The sequence below is a fragment of the Papio anubis genome, chromosome 10, assembly GCF_008728515.1.
Source record: "Papio anubis isolate 15944 chromosome 10, Panubis1.0, whole genome shotgun sequence".
Classification (NCBI taxonomy): domain Eukaryota; kingdom Metazoa; phylum Chordata; class Mammalia; order Primates; family Cercopithecidae; genus Papio; species Papio anubis.
The window spans coordinates 73130859-73156335 of NC_044985.1; the positions used below are offsets into that span (position 1 = coordinate 73130859).

The 25477-nt window shown below is 39.2% G+C and overlaps 2 protein-coding genes, 1 long non-coding RNA gene and 1 pseudogene across 6 annotated transcripts in view; 3 read left to right on the plus strand and 1 right to left on the minus strand.

Annotated features, from left to right (window-relative positions):
* COL5A2 (collagen type V alpha 2 chain) overlaps positions 1 to 10030 on the minus strand; it is a 423920-nt gene extending 413890 nt beyond the window's left edge. For all 3 annotated transcript variants that reach the window (XM_021923787.2, XM_021923786.2, XM_021923783.2), the window contains exon 1: positions 9831 to 10030. The gene's annotated coding sequence lies outside the window, so the exon portion shown is untranslated. The remainder of the gene's footprint in view (positions 1 to 9830) is intronic.
* On the plus strand, positions 4347 to 5638 carry LOC101026967 (annotated as a pseudogene). The gene has a single exon (XR_162122.3). The product of XR_162122.3 is annotated as a 60S ribosomal protein L3 pseudogene (transcript).
* A 255-nt stretch (positions 10031 to 10285) lies between the features above and the next one.
* Positions 10286 to 25477, plus strand: part of WDR75 (WD repeat domain 75) — a 36443-nt gene continuing 21251 nt past the window's right edge. Inside the window, exons 1-5 of the mRNA XM_003907720.4 lie at positions 10286 to 10426; positions 17457 to 17586; positions 19975 to 20040; positions 20905 to 20995; positions 24143 to 24267. Of these exons, the coding sequence (XP_003907769.1) occupies positions 10341 to 10426; positions 17457 to 17586; positions 19975 to 20040; positions 20905 to 20995; positions 24143 to 24267 (498 nt within the window). The 5' untranslated portion in view covers positions 10286 to 10340. The remainder of the gene's footprint in view (positions 10427 to 17456; positions 17587 to 19974; positions 20041 to 20904; positions 20996 to 24142; positions 24268 to 25477) is intronic.
* Positions 10433 to 14112, plus strand: LOC108581361. Its single transcript, XR_001893465.2, has 2 exons — positions 10433 to 10998; positions 12039 to 14112. It is a non-coding gene; the product is annotated as an uncharacterized LOC108581361 (long non-coding RNA).

A 25477-nucleotide genomic window follows, 5' to 3' on the forward strand; every position in this document is an offset into this window, starting at 1 on the left:
GGGAAAGAAGAGGGATAGTGGGAAAGAAATGAGATGGTGGGAAAGAAGAGGGATGGTGGGAAAGAAGAAGAGGGATGGTGGGGAAATGTTGGAAATGGGAAAAGAAGAAGAGGAACAGTGGGGAAAACTGGTTGTAAAAATAATACTCCAAGCCAGGCGTGCCGCGCCCGTAATCCCAGCACTTTGGAAGGCTGAGGCAGGCAGATCATGATGTCAGGATATGGAGACCATCCTGGCTAACACCGTGAAACCCGGTCTCTACTAAAAATACAAAAAATTAGCCAGGCATGGTAACGGGCGCCTGTAGTCCCAGCTACTCGGCAGGCTGAGGCAGGAGAATGGCCTGAACCCAGGAGGCAGAGCTTGCAGTGAGCCTAGATTGCACCACTGCACTCCAGCCTGGGCGACAGAGTGAGACACCGTCTCAACAACAATAATAATAATAATAATACTCCAAAAAGAGTAAGTATTTTTAAAATGAATGGATCGTAGACCTAAATATTAATATGTAAAAAAAAAAAAAATACTGTAAGACTCTTCAAATAAAACAGAGGAGAAAATATTCAAAAACTTAAAATAGGTAGAGTTCTTAGATACAACAAAAGCACAATTCATAAGATTTAAAAACCTGATTAACCGTACTTAATGAAAAATTTAAACTTTGGTTTCATCAAAGACGCTACTAACAAAATGAAATGAAAAGTCAGTCTGGGAGAAAATATTTACAATTCACGTATTCAACAAAGGAAGTGTATCCAAATATATAAAGAATTATTGGCTTTTCCCACGGATCTTTGCAACCCCCGTGGATCAGGAGACCCCCTCGTGAGCTCACACCACCAACGCCTTGGGTCCAAAGTACACAGCTGAGCAGACTCTCCGTGGCCACTCAGGCTTGCACAGAGACACAGGAGATTTTTGCATACTGCTACCCCGGGAATTCCAGTGAGACGGGAGATCCTCCGTGTATTCCCCTAGGAAGGGGGCTGAATCCAGGGAGCCAAGTGGTGTCCTTCCTTGGACTCCACTCCCACGGTACCTCACAAGTTAAGAACCACTGGCTTGGAATTCCAGCCGGCCAGCAGCAGCAGGCTGGAGACTGCCTGAGACAACCGAGTTTGTGTGGGGATGGGTGGCTGCCATCTCTAGAGCTCAAGTTGACTGTTTTGGCCTGCCATCGAGCCTGGGCAGCCAGACCAGGAGGAATATCTCATAGCGCAGCACAGCTGCTATGGCAGATCGTGGCCAGACTGCTTCTTTAAGTGGGACCCCCATCCTTCCCTTCTCACTAGTTAGCACCTCCCTGCAGGAATTTCAACAACTCCAGCATGGATTTTGTGGACAGAACTCTGATCTTTCCCAGGGATGAAGCCCCAGTGGGGGTTGGGGAGACCTTATCTGCAGACCTTCCTGAACAAGGAAGAAATTGAATCCCTGAATAGACCAATAACAGGTTCTGAAATTGAGGCATAATAAATAGCCTACCAACCAAAAAAAAAAAAAAAAAAGCCCAGGACCAGACAGATTTACAGCTGAATTCTACTAGAGGTACAAAGAGGAGCTGGTACCATTTCTACTGAAACTATTCCAAACAGTTGAAAAGGAGGGCTCCTCCCTAACTCATTTTATGAGGCCAGCACCAACCTGATACTAAAACTGGGCAGAGAGACAACATTAAAAAGAAAACTTCAGGCCGGTATCCCTGATGAACATTGACGTAAAAATCTTCAATAAAATACTGGCAAACCAAATCCAGCAGCACATCGGAAAGCTTATCCACCACAATCAAGTTGGCTTCATCCCTGGGATGCAAGGTTGGTTCAACATATGCAAATCAATAAATATAATCCATCACATAAACAACTAAAGACAAAAACTACATGATTATCTCAATAGAAACAAAGAAGGCCTTTGATATCCCTTCACGTTAAAAACTCTCCATAAACTTTGTATTGAGGGAACATACATCAAAATAATAAGAGCCACATATAACAAACCCACAACCAATATATTGAATGGGCAAAAGCTGAAAGCATTCCCCTTGAAAACTGGCACAAGACAAGGATGCCCTCTCTCACCACTCCTATTCAACATAGCATTGGAAATTCTAGCCAGAGCAATTGAGCAAGAGAAAGAAATAAAGGGTATTCAAATAGGAAGAGAGGAAGTCAAACTATCTTTGTTTGCAGATGACATGATCCTATATTTAGAAAACCCCATGTCTCAGCCAAAAAGTTGCTTAAGCTGTTAAGCAACTTCAGCAAAGTCTCAGGATACAAAATCAATGTGCAAAAATCACTAGCATTCCTACACACCAACAACAGACATGCAGAGAAGCAAATCATTAATAAACTCCCATTGACAGTTGCTACAAATAAAATACCTAAGAATACAGTTAAGAAGGGAAGTGAAGGACCTCTTCAAAAAGAACTACAAATGACTGCTCAATAAAATAAGAGAGGACACAAACGGTAAAACATTCCCTGCCCATGGATAGGAAGAATCATTATCATGAAAATGGCCATAATGCCCAAAGTAATTTATAGATTCAATGTTATTCTCATTAAACTTCCATTGACATTCTTCACAGAATCAGAAAAAAACATGTTAAAACTCATATGGCACCAAAAGAGAGCTGGTATAGCCAAGACGAATCTCAGCAAAGAGAACGAAGCTGGAGGCATCATGCTACCCGACTTCAAACTCTACTACAAGGCTACAGTAACCAAAACAGCACAGTCCTGGTACAAACAAAAACAGATATATAGACCAATGGACCAGAATAGAGACCTCAGAAATAAGACCACACACCTACAACCATCTGATCTTTGACAAACCTGACAAAATCAAGCAATGGGGAAAGGATACCCTATTTAATAACTGGTGCTAGAAGAACTGACTAGCCATATGCAGAAAATTGAAACTGGACCCCTTCCTTATACCACATACAAAAATGAACTCAAGGTGGATTACATACTTAAATGTAAAACCCAAAACAATAAAAACCCTAGAGAAAATCTAGGCAATACCATTCAGGACATAGGCATGGGCAAAAATTTTATGATGAAAACACCAAAAGCAACTGCAACAAAAGCAAAAATTGACAAATGGGATATAATTAAACTAAAGAGCTTCTGCACAGCAAAAGAAACTATCATCAGAATGAACAGACAATCTACAGAATGGGAGAAATTTTTTGCCATCTAGTCATCTGACAAAGGTCTAATATCCAGAGTCTACAAGGAACTTAAACACATTTACAATTAAAAAAAAAAAAAAACATTAAAAAGTGGGCAGAGGACATGAACAGATACTTCTCAAAAAAAAGACATACATGCAACCAACAAACATATGAAGAAAAGCTCAACATCACTGATCATTAGAGAAACACAAACCAAAATGACAATGAGATACCATCTCACACCGGTCAGAATGGTGATTATTAAAAAGTCAAGAAACAACAGATGCTGGTGGGGTTACAAGGAAAAAGAAACACTTTTACGCTATTGGTGGGAATGTGAATTTGCTCAATCGTTTTGCAAGATTGTGTGGTAATTCCTCAAAGATCTGGAATATCATTTGACACAGCAATCCCATTTCTGGGTGTATACCCAAAGGAAAATAAATCATTCTGTTATAAAGATACGTGCATGTGTATGTTCACTGTAGCACTATTTACAATACTGAAGATGTGGAATCAACCTAAATGCCCATCAGTGATAGACTGGTTGAAGAAAATATGGTACATATACACTATGGAATACTATGCAGCCACGAAAAGGAACAAGATCATGTCCTTTGCAGGGACATGTATGGAGCTGGAAGCCATTATCCTCAGCAAACTAACATGGAAACAAACAGACAAAACAAACAAACAAACAAACAAAAACACCACATGTTCTCACCTATAAGTGGGAGCTGGTGATGAGAATACATGAACACATAGAGGGGAACAACACACACTGGGGCCTGTCGCAGGGGTGGCCAGGTGGAAGGAGAGCATCAGGAAGAATAGCTAATTTGATGCTGGGCTTAGTACCTAGGTCATAGGTTGATCTGTTCAGCAAACCACCATGGCACAGATTTATCTATGTAACAAACCCGCACATCCTGCACTGGTACCCTGGAACTTAAAATAAAAGTTGATTTAAAAAAAAAAAAAAAAAGAAAGAAACTCTGAAAGAGGTAGTCTTTGAAGCAGACAGTGCTGTGTTCCAAGATCAGTGCTACTGATTATAAGTAGAATGATCTGGGGTAAGTTAGCATAATATGTTTTTCTCCTGTAAAACAGAAATATCACCTCCAGGGCTCTTGAGATAATTAGAAATATATGAAGCATTCTCTACCGGTGGGATTTGATGGCGTGATGTCTCACAGAAAGTTCTCTGCTCCCAGACATGGGTCCCTTGGCTTCCTGCCTCAGAAGCGCAGCAGCAGGCATCGTGGGAAGGTTAAGAGCTTCCCTAAAGATGACCCGTCTAAGCCGGTCCACCTCACAGCCTTCCTGGGATACAAGGCTGGCATGACCCACATCGTGCGGGAAGTCGACAGGCCAGGATCTACAAGAAGGTGAACAAGAAGGAGGTGGTGGAGGCTGTAACCATTGTGGAGATGCCACCCATGGTGGTTGTGGGCATTGCAGGCTACGTGGAAACCCCTCGAGGCCTCCGAACCTTCAAGACTGTCTTCGCTGAGTACATCGGTGATGAATGCAAGAGGCGTTTCTATAAGAACTGGCATAAATCTAAGAAGAAGGCCTTTACCAAGTACTGCAAGAAATGGCAGGATGAGGATGGCAAGAAGCAGCTGGAGAAGGACTTCAGCAACATGAAGAAGTACTGCCAAGTCATCCGTGTAATTGCCCACACCCAGATGCGCCTGCTTCCTCTGCGCCAGAAGAAGGCCCACCTGATGGAGATCCAGGTGAACAGAGGCACCGTGGCTGAGAAGCTGGACTGGGCCCGCGAGAGGCTCGAGCAGCAGGTACCTGTGAACCAAGTGTTTGGGCAGGATGAGATGATAGACGTCATCGGGGTGACCAAGGGCAAAGGCTACAAAGGGGTCACCAGTCATTGGCACACCAAGAAGCTGCCCCGCAAGACCCACCGAGGCCTGTGCAAGGTGGCCTGTATTGGGGCATGGCATCCTGCTCGTGTGGCCTTCTCTGTGGCACGTGCTGGGCAGAAAGGCTACCATCACCGCACTGAGATCAATAAGAAGATCTATAAGATTGGCCAGGGCTACCTTATCAAGGACGGCAAGCTGATCAAGAACAATGCCTCCACTGACTATGACCTGTCTGACAAGAGCATCAACCCTCTGGGTGGCTTTGTCCACTATGGTGAAGTGACCAATGACTTTGTCATGCTAAAAGGCTGTGTGGTGGGAACCAAGAAGCGGGTGCTCACTCTCCGCAAGTCCTTGCTAGTGCAGACGAAGCGGCGGGCTCTGGAGAAGATTGACCTTAAGTTCATTGACACCACCTCCAAGTTTGGCCATGGCCGCTTCCAGACCATAGAGGAGAAGAAAGCATTCATGGGACCACTCAAGAAAGACCGAATTGCAAAGGAAGAAGGAGCTTAATGCCAGGAACAGATTTTGCAGCTGGTGGGGTCTCAATAAAAGTTATTTTCCACTGGAAAAAAAAAAAAAGAAAAAAGAAATATATGAAGCATCAAGCATGTGGCTGGCCCATGGGAGGCACCAACTGAGAGCCATTTGTATGTAGATCTGTCATTAGATTATGTTTTAAAGTAATACTTCTCAAATTTAAATATGCATAGGAATCACCTGCAGATCTTGTTAGAACGCAGATTCTAATCCCACATATCTGGGTAGGACATGAGTGTCTGCATTTCTAACAAGCTCCCAGGTGACACTGCTGTTGCTGGTCCATGGACCACATTTTGTACAACAATATATCAACACATTCTAAAATTTCGTTTTAGCCACTGGGTACAAGAGATCATACGATATTTTCCCAGGAAAATACTAGGTTTAATCTATGAGTTTAAGCATAGCCCAAACAGAAAAGGTGTAATTATAACCATGAGAACTGTTAGCCTTAAATGGAACATAACCCACTTGTGTTAATCATCACTAATACACTTAACTGCCTGGGGGTCCCAGGGCACAGGTATACAAGAAAGAAAGTGCAGAATGAAAAATATATAGGACAGATAAAGATTTCAGCATCACAGAAAACCTAAGAAAAGATAAAAATTGCACCATTATTAGGGAATGAGGAAACAGCAGAGCCCAAGGGACTATCGCTAAGTAATTCATGACATGAATACCAAATTAATGTAATCTGCTTGAAGATGTCTCCTAAGTACATTATGCAGGGCAGCGGTGTGAAAGACTGTACATGATGTTTATTATCTGTTGAAGGGAACAGAAACATATATGAAGATACTAAGCAGTAAAAATGTGGCTAAATCCTTCTCACTAATGGGAAAGTTTTTTTAAATTTTATTAAATAAAAAATAAATAAAAATAAAAAAATTTTAAAAGAGAATGCTCAAAACTCAGCAAGAAGAAGATAACCAATAAAGCAATGGGTGAAGGACTTGATGACACTTCACCAAAGAGGATATAAAATGATGCTCAGCATTAGTCATTAGGGAAGTGAAAATTAAAACCACAATGAAATACCACTACAAACTTATTATGATGGCTAAAATAAAATTTACAAAGCTTGATAATACCAAGCCCTGACAAGGGTGTAAAGTAACTACAACTTTCACACATTACTTATGGAAATGCAAAAATAGTACAGTAACTCTGGGGAAAAAAAGAGTTTGGCAATTTCTTAAATAAACATACACTTATGACTTGAGCAATCCCATTTGCTGGTATTTATCCTAGAGCAACAAAAGCTTATGTTCACACATAAACCTACATATGAATGTTTAGATGTATTATTCGTAATTTCTAAAATCTGGGGGTAAAATACACACATTCAACAAATAAACTGTGAAATAGCCATACAATGGAATACCACTCAGCAATATAAAGCACTGATGCATATAACATAAGTGCAATATGCTAAGTGAAAGAAGCTAGACTGAAAATGTTATATACTATATGATCCCATTTATATACGGCTTTCTGGAAAAGGCAAAACTCTATGGATGGAGAACATATTAGTGGTTGCCAGGGGATAGGTCTTGGGGAGCGAAGGAGAAGCAGTAGGGAATTCTTTGAGTGTTGGAATTCTTCTGTATCCTATTTGTGATGGTGGATACAATAATTTGTGCATTATAGATATCAAAGAAAGCAGATTTTATTGTACTTACATTTTTTAAATTAGCCTAATCATTTCACTTTTTAACACAAAGGCCACACTGTCTTCATAAAACCCAAAGCTGTTACAATGATCTAGGAGACCCTATGAACTGGCCTCTTATTACCTCTCTGACCCCATCTTTTACTATACCCCTTTGATGATTATTCTCCAGCCACACTGGCCTCTTGCCTTATCTCGAACATGGAAAGGAATACTCTTGCCTCTGGCTGACTCTTTCACCAAACAGCTCCAGGCTTATTCACGCTCTCAACCTTTTCAGGTCATTTCAAATGTTATCTTCTCAGTAAGGCTTTCCCTGAAAACCCATTCTAAATGCAATCAAACCCTTATACTCACTTTCTTTTCTACTTTGAGTTTCCCCTTGGCACATAAAGACATCAAAAGTATAGTAAGTTTTTGTTTCTTCCCATGGTAAGGTAAGGTTCAGTAAGACACGGATTTTGTTTACTATTTTTCTCACTCCAGTATTCCCAGAGCCTGAAAGAATGTCTGGCATATCTAGGCACTTAGTAAGTATTTCCTGGATGGAAGAGGCAAAATAAATGTTTGTGGAAAATCCTTTTTCTTCTGTATATAGGTTATGCTCTTTCTTGCTATTCCCTTATTTCTTCTAACTGAAAGGAACATGAACTGTGAGCATAAGGACAAAACCAATATAGTTAAGGACAGTAAATGGAAAGAACAAAGTAGAGAAAGCATAGGTCCCTGGTGGCATGAATGAACCACTACAGTAGCCCTATTCTGCATACCTCAGCCCTCTTGTTATATGATAAAGACAAGGCACTATTAATTAAACGGCATTGGTTCCTTAAAAATTATGTAAAAAGAAATCAAAATACAAATGACTTATCTTTCTGGGCACTTGGGTAAATTAAAACCCTGTGTAAAATAATCCTCCTATAGGTTTATCAATCCAGCTAGTTTTTGTCCATATCAGGATTTCTGATTCTTTTCTGAAAAATCTAAAGTTACCATACAGTAACATACAACTAAAGTCACACTTATTTGAGTGAAAATATTTATTTTGTTTCTTGGCTCAGGCCCTAAGGAAAAGCCTGTATCAGGTTACAAAGTACCAACCGAGTCTTTAAAAGATTTACTGTGCAGACATCAAGAGACTAAACAAAAAGAGATTAAGGCTGCAGAATCAAAAGTGATATTTTACGCTTCATCCACTGTGACAAAGGGTATCACAGTCATGAAAGAGAAAGCTCGTTACAGCTTGAGATAAACCAGAATTATTAAATATCTCTCTTTCTAGTTCTGGCTCCCCAAATAATAAAGTTTTGAGCCCTTTAATAAGCTAGACTTCTCAGTTAAAAAGTAAATTTATCCCTGATTTTTACAGTGGTGCTGTCCCAGGATGTCTTGACCTTCGTGGACACTGTATTTCTCCACAATAAATAAACTTACGGGTATAATCATGTGTGGCTTAATGATGGGGATATGCTCTAAGAAATGCATGTTAGGTGATTTCATCATTGCGTGAATATTATAGAGTGTACCTACACAAACCTAGATGGTACAGCCTACTACACACCTAGGCTATACCTTATAGCTGATTGCTTCTAGGCTACAAATCTGAACAACATGTTACTATACTCAGTATTACAGGTAATTGTATTATTAACACAATTGTATTATTTAAATACACCAATTTTTTTTTTTTTTTTTTTTTGAGACGGAGTCTCACTCTGTTGCCCAGGCTGGAGTGCAGTGGCATGATCTCTGCTCACTGCAAGCTCCACCTCCCGGGTTAGCGCCATTCTCCTGCCTCAGCCTCCAGAGTAGTTGGAACTACAGGCGCCCGCCAATTTTTTGTATTTTTAGTAGAGACGGGGTTTCACTGTGGTCTCGATCTTCTGACCTCGTGATCCCCCTGTCTCGACCTCCCAAAGTGCTGGGATTACAGACGTGAGCCACCACGCCCGGCCATAATACACCAATACTATTCTGTTAATAGTATTGATGTATTAAAATACATAAAAGGTACAGTAAAAACATAGTATTACAATCTTAAGGAATCACTATGTTACATGCACTGACTGAAAGATCCTTACGTGACATGTGACTACACTTGTGACTTTGGTAATTTTGTGGTAAATCAACAAATCAAGAAGCGAAATCAAAATAGGCAACATGATATACAGGGTCCAAGAATATGATACGTGTAACTTTACAAAGGAAAACTGGAGACAAACTGGCAAAAATAAACATCTTCGGATTTTAGGGGTTCCTAACCCACAGGCTCTATCCACTAATGGGAAAAGGTAAAACCCAGGAAACCAGAGAGCAGCGCCCTGAAACCTGGCGGGACTGGCCGAATGTCAGATTAGCCCGAGCAGCTACACTGAACGCTGGGGAAGATGCACCAGAATACCGCAGTAGGAGCCAGATTTCCAAAGGAAGAAAGCTAGGCCCTAGGACTGTGGAGATTCTGTAGGAACCTAAGCGATGCTCACAAGAACAGAAGAATGGTTAATAAGAGGAACAAAAAGCTGTACAAGGAGGAGAAAGCTACCTTTCCACCCAATAACGCAACGCGGCGAACAAGAAAACCAGGGACGCGAGAGGCTCGCGTCATCCTGCAGCGCCGAGATCACAGACACCAGAAAGTGACGCCTCCGATGAGACTACTGGAGGTCACGTGGTACATTGTGCACCACCTTTCCCTTCTGGCAGAAAAAGCCATAGAGTCAGGTTGACAAGGCTTGAGAGAAATATGTCTGTATTAAATAATTGTGTATAGGTATATAATAAAACACTGATTCTCTCTAAGTCTCTGTTTTGCTTTCATCTTTTCTTACAAGTGTCTTAGTTTGGCATTGCCCACACAAAAGATGGCTGCACGGAAGCCGAGTCTTAGTTTGGCATTGCCCACACAAAAGATGGCTGCACGGAACCACGGAGTCTCAGGCCTAGAAGGGCCCGTGGGTGGGTTCTGTGGGCTGGGAACAGCCGTGTTACACCCGGCTCAATATAGGAAGTTCAGGGCGGGACCAGCGATTGGTCATTCTGCGACTGCGCAAAGATGGTGGAGGAGGAGAACATCCGCGTGGTTCGTTGTGGCGGCAGCGAGTTGAACTTTAGGAGAGCTGTGTTCTCTGCAGATTCTAAGTATGAGGGGCACCGCGCTTTGTCGGCTGAGGGGCGGGGCGTGAGTTTCTCGAGGGTCGGGGAGAAGAAACTGTCAGTCGCGTTCGGACTCGCCAGCCTGGCGGATATGGGCTTTGGGTAGAGCACGCGCGTGTGGGGGATCCCCAGGGTACCCGGGAGGTCCGGTTAGCACTGCAGGTTGGGGTGCGCCCCCCGATTCCTGGACAGTTTACCTGCAGGTAGATTGAAAGGCCCTGGAGCCGGTCTCCGTGTCGAGGATCTGGAAGGTGCTCGGGCGGCTGGAAAATGGTCCATGCGTGGATGTGTATGCCACTACTTTTGCAGTACCTACTCTTTCGTACAGAATCATGTTTTGGAGTGACTAAAACCTAAAAATATTAGGCTTTTTTAATCCACTCCTCACCCCTGAAGCATAGAGCATAGTGCAGTCTGTTTGGAACTTTACGTGAAAACAGATGGTAGATCTTTATGAGGTAAAAAAATACGCTAAGACTTGGTCTTTTTTCTCAGTGTAGCTGGAAACCAAACCACTCCCTGGCTTCAAAATCCACTTCTTACATTATGAAATCTTTGTAAGTTTTTTAATCTTTGCCTCAGTTGCCATCGTCTGTAAAAGGGGGATAATATTTAGTTCATCTCACACGGTTATTGGGAGGATCAAATGCCTCAATGTGTTAAAACTACAGACAGCAATGCCCAGCATATAATGGCTCAATGTATGTAGCTGTAATCATTATTACTGTATTGTCAGGTTTTCAAATAACTTTAGGTAGAGTGACACTCAATAAAATCAAAAAACCCTTTCTGTCTTAGAAGAGTAGAGAGAGTATTTTATGAAAGTTTGTAGCCTCCACAATATTCTTTTTTTTTTTTTTTTTTTTGGATACAGAGTCTCACTCTGTCACCCAAGCTGGAGTGCAGTGGCTCAATCTAGGCTCATTACAACCTCCGTCTCCCTGGTTCAAGCAATTCTAGTGCCTCGGCCTCCCGAGTAGCAAGTATTATAAGCGCGGGCCACGACACCAGCTAAGTTTTGTATTTTTAGTAGAGAGAGGGTTCCGCCATGTTGGCCAGGCTGCCCTGGAACTCCTGGCCTCAAGTGATCTGTCCACCTGAACCTCCCAAAGTGCGGCGATTACAGTGAGCAACCGTGCCCGGTCACCCCCACAATATTCTGCATATGAGTGTATGACAGGTAGTTGTTGAAGGCAATGCATGCTTGACTGAAAGAGCTTTCATAAATTGCCTTAGAAGCCAAAAAAAAAAAAAAAAAATGAGTCCTTAGGCTTTGTTTACATTGATCTTATGAATCAAAGGAAGAAACAGACTTTTAGAGGCTCACACTCTGACACTTCGGACTCATATCCATGTAACCAGTTTCTTCAGTGTACTGTTTCTATACCTTATTCATTATAATGAGGTCCATTATGTGTTTCATTTGCTAAGCCCAACAATTCATTTTTTAAGTATTTGTCAACTATATATTATGTATAATATGCTGCAATGACAAAAACTAAGATAATTTTAATATTGATCCTGCCTTCGAGGAGTTTACAGTCTAGTGAGGAAAAGGAATACTCAGTAACAGATTTTTCTTACTTTGGTCCTGTAGGAAGGAGCTCATAAGAAGAGATTACTTCCCAAACTAAGAAGGATGGAGAAGGCTGCTGAGCAAGTGACATCTGTGCTAGGCCTAGATGATATTTTAAGTGGGGAATATGGACAGAAGACATTTCAGGTGGGGAGGACAGTGTAAGCAAGACAGACAGAAATGATATCTGTTGAACAGGCTGGTACAGTTAGCTAGTGAGAATGATATATAAGGGAGATAGTGGGAAATGAGGTTGGAAAGGACACGTGCAGCCAGTTGTTGGTTGTTGTTTGGACCAAAGAGAATGGTTTTTTAATTCTTTAAGGGGACAGCAGTAATCAGTTGTAATTTGATTGTGTTTCTTCAATAATGTTAACCTGAAAACTGTGAAACTATGATACATGTTGGTGAGTGGAGAAATGAAAGCTGGGTAGGCTGGTGTACCCAAAGTACAGTGATGGCATAGAAGAGGGAGTTACACAGTCAGTTTTCCCTTCAGTAGTGGATCTTGCAGCAATGGCAAGAGTTTGCCTCGCCAGTGATACTGGGGGGTGGAATGCCAGGCAAACAAGCTTGAAATCTGGGGGCCTTGAAAACTGGGGGGATTGAGCCTTCTGTGTAAAGTCAGTGTAATTGCAGCATAGGGTATAAGAGATGGCAAGAACAGACTCTGAAAGAATAGAGACCAGGGGTTAGCCAGTGCTGGCATCCAAGCAAGAAATCACTCTTGCCCAAACTAAGGTAATATTGAACATGGAAAAAAGAGACAGGGTTTTAGAGTGATTTCACAGTCAGTGTTAATGGGAAGATAGAGTTCAGTTCAGGGTTATTAACTCTAAGGTACCTGTAAAACAGATGGATATAGCTAGTAGTAGGTAGAAATTCAGGACTGAAGTTTGGGGAACTTGGTCAAGATTTAGAGGTTGGTTTTTTTTCTTTTTTTTTCTTTTTTTGTCATTTATATATAAGCTGATAATTAAAACCATTTCTCGAACAAATGAACAGGATTATAATGAACTCAGCAAAGATTTGAATATTATCTACAAGGTACCACAATGGGTTGACTGCCTTATACAAAGAGGAATAATTTTGCATTTTACCTCAAGGTGCTTATCAAGAAAGCCAAAATCATAAAACGACAGACTTGTGGAATTTTGGCAGCTTCCTCTTGAAACTAAAACAAAAACTCTGTTCTGGGTACTTGAGTGGGTTGTTCTGAGGGGCATGTGGGTATACATGTAAGTTCCTGGTGTTCCGTATTAGGTATTACTGACTCACAGTCCAGTTCTGTTTGCATCCCATTCTGCGGCATCCCGCAATTATATGGTGCTATGAATTATTGCACTGGGGTTGTTAGGGTAGAGAAAACTGAAACAATGAGTCATCCTTGCCTTTCACTTTCCTAAACTACCCACAAGCTAATGTCCCAAACTCACTATTTTTCCCTTACAGATCATTCTGAGTATTGCTGCTGTAACAATTTTCCTAAGTTGTTACTGTTATAACATTTTTACTCTAACTCTTATTCCTAGTCTTGCTCAGAACTTTGTAACAGTTTTTTGTTGCCTCAACTATAGCTCCTCTATGTGGCTTTCATTCCCTTCTCTAATATAGCTCAACTCTTCTTACCCAACTGTTTCCTGAAACTACCCATTATAGACACTTTGCTTGTCAGATAAGTACATTATCTCTGTCTTGTACATAATCATACTATTTCCTTGCTTTTGCTTATGTTGCTATTTTTTTCTTCCCACCCCTTAAATCATACGTTCTTCAGAGTCCAGTTTAAATCCTGGTTCTGACTTGAAACATCCCTAATTTCTTACTTCTTCACTTTCTCAACAAAATGAATCCTATGTGACAGGTGTTGTGGTGGGTGCATTACACACCTTCCAGTCTACAAGGTTAAGGTATTATCCCTATTTAGTGAGTGCTTACTGTGTATGCTAAGCTTGCATTTGCATGCATTATTTCACTTAAACTTTATGAGAAGTGTTATTTGCATTTTACAATGGATAACTGTAAGTGGAGATGTGAAGTTTAAATTCTCCAACGTCATTCAGCTAATACATAATAAAGCTGGCATTCGAATCCATTTGTGTTTGACTTATTATTGTTTCTAATAAGTGAAAACACAGTGTCTCACCTCAAGAACTCACAGTCTGGTAGAGGAGAAACATAGTACACAGTCTTAATGCCTTGTAAGTTCAGTCATGGAGCTAAGCCCACCGTTGTGTAGAAGCACATTAGGACTGGTGCTGATCTAGAATGGGAAGATGAGGAAGGGCTTCCGGGAGAAAATTCTGAGGTAAATCTTAAAGCAGTAGTCAAGAGTTCTGAGAAATGAGAAAGACTGAAAACTGTCACTGATTGGAAGGTTCTGAGAAGATATGACAACTAATGTGGTATGCTGGATTGGATTCTAGGAACATAAAAAAGACATTAATGGAAAACGTGAAGAACTCATAAATTATGTAGTTAATAGTCATGTACCAATGTTAATATCTTAGTTTTGACTAATGTACTGTGCTTATGTAAAGTGCTAACATTTGTGGAAGCTAGGTGAAGTGTATATAGGAACTCTGTAGTTCTTCTGTAAATCTAAAATGATTTCAAAATTAAAAGTTGAAAAATAAAAAGCTTACTCTTAGGAAATAAAAAAAAAGTTAGAAAACGTGTTCTATGTAGATACCAGAGAGTGCAAAATCATGGAGAGAAAGTTGACTTTGAAGGATTGCACTTAAGTAATTGAAACCATTGTTCTTTGCTGAGAAACCAGAAGAGAAGACATTCCTTTTTTCTGAGGAAGCTTATCAGAAGCGATTAGGGAAAGTTTTCTTGGCCAGCAGTAGCCCCCTACCCACCACTGTCTCAAGGAAGCCATATCTAAACAATTTCTTTCATATTGATAGGGTGTGTCTGGGGGATGGGGGAAATTGTTGGAGTTATGAACTATTTTAATAGAGCACAATGTTAAGTGAAAAAGTAGTTCAGGTTAGACTGGGATCAGACTACCAAAGCCTTAAGAAATTGGATCATTTCCTAAAGGCAGAGGGAAAACATTAAAGGATTTTAACTTTATCTGAGGAAGTGATATGGTCAAATTTGCAAAATTAGTCTGGTGTGACTGTCAAAGCTGCATTGAAGGACTGTACCTGGAGACTGTAGGAAGCCCTGAAGAGTGGTCCACGCTGGAGATGTTAAGCCTCTGAAGTGAAGTACTCATGGGAGTGGAGAAGAGGCTGCAGCCAAAGGGGAGGTTATGTAAATGCTTTGTTGCTCATACATTCTTGATCTTATACCATTTCATACAACCATGCCTCCTGGCTGACAGCACTTACAAGGTTCCATGGATTATAAGATGCATCCTAATTTCCAAGAGATGAACATGTGAAAATCAAATATCTTGAACTGATAAAATAGGATAGTAGTGGTCCCAGTTTGCAACAGATTTACTCTTAGTGTGTTGTAATACAGTGGCCCTCCCTTGTCCACAGAGGATATGTTCCAGGACCCTTAGTGGATGCCTAGAACCACAGGTACTACCAAATGCTATATATACTATATGTTTTCCTATACATATATACTTATGATAAATTTTAAGTTATAAATTAGGCACAGAGATTAACATCAATAACTAGTAAAATAGAACAATTATAACAGTATGTCAGCATCATTACTCTTACACTTTGGGGCCATTATTAAGTAAAATAAGGGTTACTTGAACATAAGTGCTACAGTACAGCAATAGTGGATAGGATAACCTAGACAGTTTCTACGTGACTAACTGGCAGGTGTGTCTACAGCAGAGAATGCTGGAAAAAGGAATGATTCATATCTCAGGTGAGACAAGGGGAATTCATCACTACTGAGAATGGCATAAAATTTTAAACTTAGGAGTTGTTTCTGGAATTTTCTATTTAATATTTTCAGATTGATCTTGACTGTAGGTAATTAAAACCAGGGAAAGTGAAACCATAAATAAGAGTACTGCTATAGATATAATAGGCACGGAGCAAATATTTTTTACTTGGAAGATACAAGAAGATTTATATTTCTGAGCCTTGTTCTGTGATGGTATCATGAAAGTCAAATAGTGCCCCAACTTAACCACTTTTAGTAATTTAGTAGCTGCTACTACATGGAAGAAATCCACAAATCCAGAAAGACAAAGCAAAGCCAGCATTTCAGCAACAAGAAAAAAAAAATGGAATAAAGTCTTTGTATTTTTCTGTACAAAAGGCCCAGACCTCACCAACTGGAGCAGAACCTTTGACTTAGCATTTGTAAGCTGGTGTTGCCAGTGAACCATGGAGAGGTTGGGGACATGGAAAAACACTGCTGTTGGCAGTACTATTGAAGAATAATAGTTGATAGTGACTAGCACACTGTCTGCATCCATTGAATGAGCAGGCAACTTGGTTAAGTTGGCTGTTTTTGCAGGATAATTCCATTTATAGCCTCTGTCTACAAACAGGCAAGAGATATGACATTGGCGTCATTAATCTTTTCTGAGTTAATAATCTCTTCTGAGTTAATGAACTGATTGGTCATAGATGTCCCCATAGACAAAAGGCACACAAATTTGAGTATACAATTTTTTTTTTTTTTTTTTTTACGCCGGATTCTCCTGCCTCAGCCTCCCGAGTAGCTGGAGAGCTAGTAGGCCGGACCTCAGCTCACCTGCAAGCTCCGGCTAGTTTTTTGTATTTTTTAGTAGAGATGGGGTTTCACTGTATTAGCCAGGATGGTCTCAATGTCCTGACCTCGTGATCCACCCGTCTCGGCCTCCCAAAGTGCTGGGATTACAGGCTTGAGCCACCGCGCCCGGCCACAATTCTTAAACTATACCAAAAGAAACCTCTGTTGCATTTTTATCATGGACAGTAAAAAGATCCTACTACCTGTCGAGTATGTGATATGGTTTGGCTGTGTCCCCACCCAAATCTTATTTTGAATTGTAGCTCCCATAATCTCCACGTGTTGTGGGAGGGACCCAGTTGGAGATAACTGAATCATGGAGGCAGTTTCCCCTATACTGTTCTTGTGGTAGTGAATCAGTCTCACGAGAGCTGATGGATTTATAAAGGGGAGCTCCCCTGCACAAGTTCTGTTTTTGCCTGCTACCATGTAAGACATGCTTTTTGCTTCCACCACGATTGTGAAGCCTCCCCAGCCACGTGGAACTGCGAATCCATTAAATCTGTTTCCTTTATAAATTTGAAGAAGGAGATGGTAAGGTTTTGAATGAAATATGAAAAGCACCAGGTACAATGGCTCCCACCTGTAATCTCAGCATTTTGGGAGGCCCGGGCAGGTGCATCACTTGAGGCTGGGAGTTCAAGACCACTGAAACAATGATGAAAAATGTGTTTTTCACCAGTGTGAAAACAGACTAATACAGTATGTAAAACTTACTTTTCTTTCTTTTTTTTCCAGGTATATCTTCTGTGTCTCTGGAGACTTTGTTAAAGTTTACAGCACAGTTACAGAAGAGTGTGTACACATACTGCATGGACACAGAAATCTGGTGACTGGAATCCAACTTAACCCCAACAACCATCTACAGGTGTCATACAGTTATAGCTGAATACTTTAAGATTGGCTTTGTTCTTTACAGAAAAATTCGAGTCGAATTTGGCTGGGAAACTTTCCAGGTTATAAGCAAAATATTTATTTTCAGTTGTAGGGTATTTTTCACTTACTAAACTACATTGCCTATAGCGTATTCTGTGAATCATTTGTTCCACAGAATGCTAATAAGTGTTACTTGAGAAGGATATTCTTGGCTGTATGAGTTTCTGAAATTAAGGGCTTGGCACAGGTAAATGTATTTATTGATTGTAGGTCTTCTTAGGTTCCCTTACATGCATTGTGAATGTCCAAAAGGGGTATGTAGTATTTGGTGTTTCTCAAACTTACTTGACTTGTGAACCGTTTGGTTTCTAGAACACATTTTGAAAAATGTGGGCCAGGAGGTATTGATTTGGTAGATCTGTTCCTTTAGAAGTGAGGCTCTGGCTTACTCTAGATATTGCCTAGTCTTAATACCGGTATCTAGATAAGAAAATTTATTTGGTGAGTGGGTCAATTAGTTAGTTTCAAGACAAATTTGGGAATTTAATTTAGTGCAGATTTTCCCACTTCCCCCACAAAGCAGCCCTTCTTTCTCAGTATTTAAGAATAATGAAATGGTCATTTTAATTCTGTTCTTAAGTTTCAGCAAATCTACTAAAATTTTATCTCAACAACATTTTGTTCTTGTTCTTATTTTTAATCCAATTCCATTTTCCTGGATAAGTCACAGCCAACTTGGAAATTACTGATCAAGGATGGATTTGCATTGCCATATACTCTTATTCCAAAGGAAATAAAGTAGCACCGATCTTTTCTTTCCAAAATTAAATGAGCTACTCCTAAAAATCAAAGTTAGGTAACTTTCCTGCAGGATCCAAGTACATATTTTATCCTTGCCATCCTCTGAGGGTTTGACAAAAGTTTATCACTATGTGTGGTATTTGAATGTTTTCAATAGCAAAACTATTATTTTGTTAAAATTGAAATTTGTGAAGTCCATATACTAAGTTTTATAGCAAAAAAAAAAATGTAGACACATTGCATAAAATCTTTGTTTCAGGTGACTAAAAGTGAATAAAATTAGAGAAGGGCAGTTTTATCAGTAGATTTGGTTGAGGTGCAGGGGCAGCAGTTCTGGACTTAGGAGTCACAGCATTTGTGTATTAACCATCGTTTTGACAGTAATTATATGTTTGACTTGTTACATTCTACTAGTCCATATTTATGATTCTGATATGCAGTAATTGTGATATAAATTTCCTAGTTACTATAATTTTTTGACTTGGATAGATAACATGGTTTTACTCCAACATTTTTACATTTCTCTTCTTTGAGTCCATGTCTCTATTTACAGAAATCCTAAAATTGCCGCTTTCTTTAAAAATATTAAAATTCTTTGTCAACATTATAAGCAAAGTATTTTCCTGTAACAACAACAACAAAAAAAATCTAGTGGAAACTTAGTATTATTAAAACTAAGTACACTAGAACAAAAGTAAACCTATGTGTTAGTAAGGTTTTCCGGTACTACCAAAGTATGGTCCACAGACCAGTGTCCTAAACCATTAGTTACTATTCTGTATAAGAGTACAGAAAGTGGGTGTCACAAAACACTTTGACATTGCCATAGCATCCAAGTGTATTATAATTTCTATTGTATTTTATGAAAGTATTGGTCCTTGATGGATTGGAAGAAATTTTTTTTAAGCAGAATATTCTTCAGTCACTTGAGAAGCACTCCCTTAATATTCATATAAGGTGAAAGGAGTTTGGCTGATAAAACTGAGTAAACTGAGTTCTGGCAGGAAGAGCAACAAGCTCTTGTGTGTGTGTGTTTTTGGTTTTTTTTTTTTTTGGAGAGTCTCAGTCTCCCAGGCTGGAGTATAACAATGTGATCTCAGCTCACTGCAACCTCAGCCTCCCGAGTAGCTAGGATTACAGAATGTGCCACCACGCCTGGCTAATTTTTGTATTTTCACTAGAGATGGGGTTTCACCATGTTGGCCAGGCTGATCTCGAACTCTTGGCCTCAAGTGATGCACCTGCCTGAGCCTCCCAAAGTGCTGAGATTACAGATGGGAGCCACTGCACCTAGGTACTTTTCATATCTCATTCAAAACCTTAACATCTCCCTCTTCAAGATAGAATGTCGACTTTTTTCCTCTCTCTTTTAGTTAAAACTTGAAAAGGATGGATCTGCTTCTTGCAGAAAGCTGTGAAAAGATTGTTTTGCAGAAGCAATGTAAATAAATGACTCTACCTCTTTAAGATTAACCGTGAATTAATGAATAGAAAATGCCCCATCAGCGTTTAATTATTCATTTGATATATTGATGAATTTCTTTTTTTTAATCAATTTTGTATTGTTTTACCCTTTTAGCTATATTCTTGTTCCCTTGATGGCACAATTAAACTGTGGGACTATATAGATGGCATCTTAATAAAGGTATGTGGATTGATCTTTACTTTTCCTTATGTGAAAAAAAAAGGCAGTGTAATTTAATGGTAGATGTACTGTTTCTTTCTATAAGGCCAAATATTTAAATAGACTTCCTAAACAAGTTACAAAATAGCATCAAAAAAATTAATTTGACTATATAAAAATTTTCCACTTGTAAAAGACAAGTTAAAGCTGAGAGAAGATATTTACAAAAGATACTATTCCACATATACAAAAATATTCCCAAAAACCAATAAGGAAAAACTAAAAGCCTGGTAGAAGAAATTGGCATAAAGTAGGAATATGTAAATTCACAGAAAAGAAATACAATTAGCCAATAAATATAAAGAGCTGCTTAAACTCATTAATAAAGAAATCTAAGACAAATGACACAATATTTCCCCTCATAAATTTAGCCAAATTGTAGATTGAAAAAAATCTAGTGATAGGTAAAGTATAGAGAAACAGGCACTTTTGTACACAATGAGAGTTAAAACTGAAAATCAATAAACACGTTTTGCTACAGCAGTCTCACTTCTAAGAATCTCTTGTTGAAATAATGGCCTGTACACAAAGGCCTTATAGCATTGTTTATGGTAGGAAAAAAGTTAAATATGACCTTGAAATCAGTTAAAATTATGATACATTCAATACAATACCATAAAACCATTAAAAAGAATCAGATCTATATGTAGGAAACTTGAAAGGGTATTTAACAAATATGTATCAGTTGTCTTCTATAGGCCAGGTACTCTCCTTATGTTGGGAATACAGCAATGAGCAAAATAGGTAAAAATCCCTGCCTTAATGGATTTTATGTTCTACTGGAAGGAACAGACAGTAAACACTATGGTGCTCTTTATCTTTCAGACTTTCACAGTTGGATGTAAACTTCATGCCCTCTTTACTGTTGCCCAAGCTGAGGATTCTGTCTTTGCTATAGTAAATAAAGAAAAACCAGGTATGGTGTAATTAACTTACTATGTATGGCACTGAGTGGCTCTTTACATTTTACAGTTTCTCAAAATTTAACATTTTGGTTTTAATCTGAAGCTAACAGTTTTTAGAATGGGCATTTAAATTGCTTTTGTCATTATTGTGTTCATTTGGAGAGGCTTTGTATAAGTTCTGAAATACGCAGTGAGGGAAGGATTATTTTATATGTAGTTGCAATAGCAGACTGCAGACCTCAAATTTTAAATCTGCTTTACAAAGATGGATAGAATTTGTCTTTCTGCTGAACTTAAATCTGTTATTCTTAAGCATCACTATCATTTTATCCATCATTGAACACTTCTTACTCTTTTGAGTCAAGGTGGAAATGGCATAGAAAATTGGTTGATATTGGCCAGACGAGGTGGCTCACACCTGTAATCCCAGCACTTTGGGAGGCCGAGGTGGGTAGATCACAAGGTCAGGAGATCTGGACCATCCTGGCTAACACAGTGAAACCCCATCTCTACTAAACAAAATACAAAAAGTTAGCCAGGCGTGGTGTTGGGCACCTGCAGTCCCAGCTATTCAGGAGGCTGAGGCAGGAGAATGGCGTGAACTCAGGAGGTGGATCTTGCAGTGAGTCGAGATAGCGCCACTGCACTCCAGCCTAGGTGACAGAACGAGACTCTGTCTCAAAAAAAAAAAAAAAATTGGTTGATATTAAGAACCAATAATGTGACTCAGTTATCATTAATTACATTTTCACTGTCTTTGGAACATTACTCCATTGAAACTGCCGTGCATCAGCATTTTAGGAATTCCTAGAATATTGTCAGTGCTTACAAATAATTGTCCTTTATCATAGAATTCGATAAAACAGAACACTGACATGAGGTCACATCTAAAGAAATTTTCTGATCCCCAGATTCAAGAATGCTACTGTATCCTGTGGTGTCCTCTATAAAATACAGTTGTGTTCAGAATGAAGAATATGAAGCAGCTTTAAGATGATAGTGGGGCTGGGCATGATGGCTGACAACTGTAATCCCAGCACTTTTTTGGGAGGCCAGTGCGGGAGGATTGCTTGAGGTCAGGAGTTTGAGACCAGCCTAGGCAATATATACCATGACCCTGTCTCTGAAAAGAAAAAGAAAGAAAAGTAGGTTAGATATGGTGGCTATAGTCCTGTCTACTCAGGAGGCTGAGGTGGGAGGATCACTAAACCACCTCCAAAGGACATTTCAAAAAATGTTCTGGAGATGGCAACATTCTTAAAAATAATTCAGTCATCTTGCCAGATGACTACTTCAAACATAGCACTTTTTTTGATATTTAAGTTCGATTTTGTATATTGAATACATGGATTCCTGATAACAGTTCACATGTTTACGAAAAATTCAGATTCCTAATCTTCCTGATGAGCAGTTGATCACTAGGTTTGGGATGTACTTTAGGAATCTGCATTCTTAATATCATCCCAGGTGATTCTGCTCATCACTCATATTTCTTAGCAACTTCCTATACTCACTCCATAATTCCTCAGTTGGAAAAGTAGTTGCCAATAGCTGTAGCAAAACTTTTTAGCCATGATGCGAAACACTGACTGCACATAACATGAAGAACTTAGTAAGTTTCTGTGTGCTGGGGCCTAGTTTACTGAAAAAGTTCTCAGTTGTGTCTAATATGCAAGACAGGGTGGAAAACTACTGATCTAAAGTAAAGATCCTGTGTTGTAATCTAAATTCTTCTCATAATGAGATCTATTATTAGTCTTCAGTACTTGGCATATAATGGGCAGCCAGCATATGAAAATCTGGATAGCTGCTACATAAAAATGTGAGTCAGTCTTGAAAAGATCCCCTGTGCTTATGGCTTACTTACTGTACCATGGGCCTCTCATACTCAAATACAAAAACATATACATATATGTGTACCCTTTTTGTGTTATCTGTGTTCCACAGCCCAAAAGCAGAGTCTCTGAAAATCATATTGCAGTTACTTATCTGGTTTAAAAACAAATTAGGCTCTTGTTTACATGTTATTTTTGATGGTATTATTTCTTGACTATGTGTCATATAGTCATTCACCACTTAATTGAGCACCCACCGTGTGCTGAATACTGTTATGGTTGCACAAAACAAAACACTTCTAAGTCCCAGTAGTAAACTGACTGGATCAGTTAATATGATACAGTAAGATGAAAGGTGGTCTAGAGAAAAATAAAGCAGGGGGCGGAAATGGGCAACATAGGAGGAATAAATATTAAATAAGAGAAGAAGAGCTGTGCAGCTATATTGGAGAAGGGAGGCAGGCGGGAGTGAGCCAGTGAAGAATAGATTATATTTAGCATCATAGGCTATTGGAAGGACTTTTGCTTTTACTGTGAGTAAAAAGAATACCCTTAAGGAGATACTTTTTAAAGGGATATAAAGAGAAGAATTTGTTGGTATTACAAGAAAGGAGATTTTACCCTATAAATATTATGGCAGGCCCATGATAGCATTTCTGAAAACTCTCAGATGGTTTGTTGCATTTGGTTACTCAATTCACCAACATTCATATTCTTTTTCCATTTTAACACTCAGCTTAATACTTTGGAATGTACAATGCACCAGTAAGACACAAGTTGATTTCTATTTCTATATATTTGGGGCATTTATGTACATGAGTTATGGAATTAGACTTCCATTTAAAACTTGTTCATTCAAACAAAGAGTCCAACTTTAAGATATATTTTGTTCAAGATTAGCCTAGAATTATTATCTTGGCATCAAATACATTCTAGAGTACTGATTAGCAGTTTCATAGGGCCAGGCACAGTGGCTCACGCTTATAATCGCAGCAATTTGGGAGGCAAGACAGGTGGATCACTTGAGGTCAGGAGTTCGAGACCAGCCTGGCCAACATGGTGAAACCCCATCTCTACTAAAAATACAAAAATTAGCCAAGCGTGGTGGCACAGGCCTGTACTCCCAGCTACTCGGGAGACTGAGCCAAGAGAATTGCTTGAACCTGGGAGGCAGAGGTTGCAGGGAGCCAAGATCACGCCACTGCACTCCAGCCTGGGTGACAGAGCAAGACTTCGTCTCAAAAAAAAAAAAAAATCATATGAATAAATGCACGTTTGCTCTCTCTAGAGAAGCTTTATATTAATATAGCTTCCTTTGGCTAGATATATTTCAGCTGGTTTCAGTGAAACTGCCAAAATCATCAAGCCAGGAAGTAGAAGCCAAGGAGCTGTCCTTTGTTTTGGATTACATAAACCAGTCACCCAAGTGCATTGCCTTTGGAAACGAGGTAAATTTTGTTTTGTTGGTTTTCTGTTTTGTACCTAAAATTTCTTTCCTGCAATCTCTCTTCTGAGCATTTTATGTTACAGTGATTTTATATTCCCTTGAATTACTATATTTTGATTAGTCACTAAGAAGCCTCTTCATTGCTTTAGCATGTATTTATGGTATACATTTTTTTAGGACTATCCTTATTTTTGTGTATTCTGTCCTATTGCCTTGGTAAACTCTCTTAGACTATGTGTCTTTAGAAATTATGGCCTCCCTGTTCATAATTAATATGCCCATTATAGAAAATTTGGAAACTACAGAAAAATATAATGAGGAAATAAAACCTATAATCTTACTAGTGATCATTGAAGAATCTCTTTCTAGGCTTTTTTCTTAACATTCTTAAAATAGCTTTTCCCAAAAAGAATTAAGATCAGAAGTCTTTTTATCTTTTTTTTCACTTAACTTTGCAGCCTGTGTGTATACTAACATGTTTTTTCATAAATAATAACTGATGTTTATACTGTGATTTCTTCAGCCATTCGCTGTTAACAGTTACTTTACTATTTTAAAATCAAATGCTATGAAAAGCCTCCGGACATCACTATAGGAGCATGTTTCTTTAGTCTTAAGTTTTGTAGCATTATTCTGGCATTATTCTGAAAAGAGTTAATTTCTCAGAGTAAACTTTTTTAACATCATTAATGTCAGCATTCTTCAGCATTGTTAGTCATCAAATAAATACAAATTAAAAACATAGCAACGTACCACTTTAGGTCCACTAGAATAGCTAATTTTGACAGGATATAGAGCAAAGTTAGATCCATTTACCTAGCGATTCCATTCCTACATAGAAAGAAATGAAAACATAACCACAAAATGATGTGTACAAGAGTGATTATTCATAGTAGCTCCAAAATATAAATTAATCCAAATGTTCTTCAGCAAGAGAATAAACAAATGTGATATGTATGCAGTGGAATGCCACTCAGCAGTAAAAAGGAGCTAATAACACACATGAAAATGTAGGTGAAATTCAGAAAGATGATGGATGATGTTGAGCCACAGAGGACAAGCACAAAAGAGTGTGTATTTTACCATTCCATGAACGTGAAATTCTACAACAAGCAGAGAAATAAGCTGTGGTGATAGAAACAGATAGGTGGGGTGGGGACATTAAGGAATGACTGTAAAGGGGGCGGGGTGCATTTCTGAGGAAGGAAATG